Raw genomic sequence first — 637 nt, 5'->3', positions numbered from 1 at the left:
GGGGTCTGGCGGCAGGTCCTGGCTAACGGCTCCGAGCTTTTCTCCTCTTAGGAAGCTGCTGAAGTCCACGCTGGTGCTGATGCCGCTTTTCGGAGTCCATTACGTGGTGTTCATGGCCATGCCCTACACCGAAGTCTCCGGGGTCCTGTGGCAGATCCAGATGCATTATGAGATGCTCTTTAACTCCTCTCAGGTGTGTCGACGTGGAGCTGCCTGCTCCAAACACAGAGCGACGCTCATCTGGGGAGCAGCGAGGCACACGTACAACATCCCGGCTCAGGCCTCATCCTCCCCGTCTGTCTCTTTTGGCAGGGTTTCTTTGTGGCTTTTATCTACTGCTTTTGCAACGGGGAGGTAAGTTGGAGGCGTGAGAGCAGCTGAGCACCCTGTTCCAGCCTCTTTAGGGTCAGGGAACTTAACCCATAGCTCCCAGGCTGGGATAACAAGAGGAAAAAAAACCTGGATCCATCCCTCTCTGTAGGATTTGGAAGGGGGAAAAAAAAAAAAAATCACTAGGAGTGAAAGGCACAGGGAAGGGAAGGGATGCCCGTTTTGCTGTCTCTGGGCACAAGCATCTGTTTCTGATCTCTCCCTCAGGTGCAGGCGGAGATTAAGAAAGCCCATTTTCGGAGGAGCC

The 637-nt window shown here is 54.0% G+C and overlaps 1 protein-coding gene across 1 annotated transcript in view; it reads left to right on the top strand.

The window, feature by feature from the left end:
- LOC104278655 (parathyroid hormone/parathyroid hormone-related peptide receptor-like) overlaps window positions 1-633 on the top strand; it is a gene marked incomplete at both ends in the record, with an annotated part of 3,605 nt that extends 2,972 nt beyond the window's left edge. The window contains 3 exons of the mRNA XM_009875686.1: window positions 56-193; window positions 313-354; window positions 598-633. Coding sequence (XP_009873988.1) covers window positions 56-193; window positions 313-354; window positions 598-633 — 216 coding nt within the window. The remainder of the gene's footprint in view (window positions 1-55; window positions 194-312; window positions 355-597) is intronic.
- Window positions 634-637: the final 4 nt, after the last annotated feature.

Source organism: Apaloderma vittatum, unplaced genomic scaffold (assembly GCF_000703405.1).
Source record: "Apaloderma vittatum isolate BGI_N311 unplaced genomic scaffold, ASM70340v1 scaffold29878, whole genome shotgun sequence".
NCBI classification, from domain to species: domain Eukaryota; kingdom Metazoa; phylum Chordata; class Aves; order Trogoniformes; family Trogonidae; genus Apaloderma; species Apaloderma vittatum.
The sequence above is the reverse complement of the archived record's forward strand: the minus strand, read 5'-3'. Positions and strand labels throughout refer to the sequence as shown.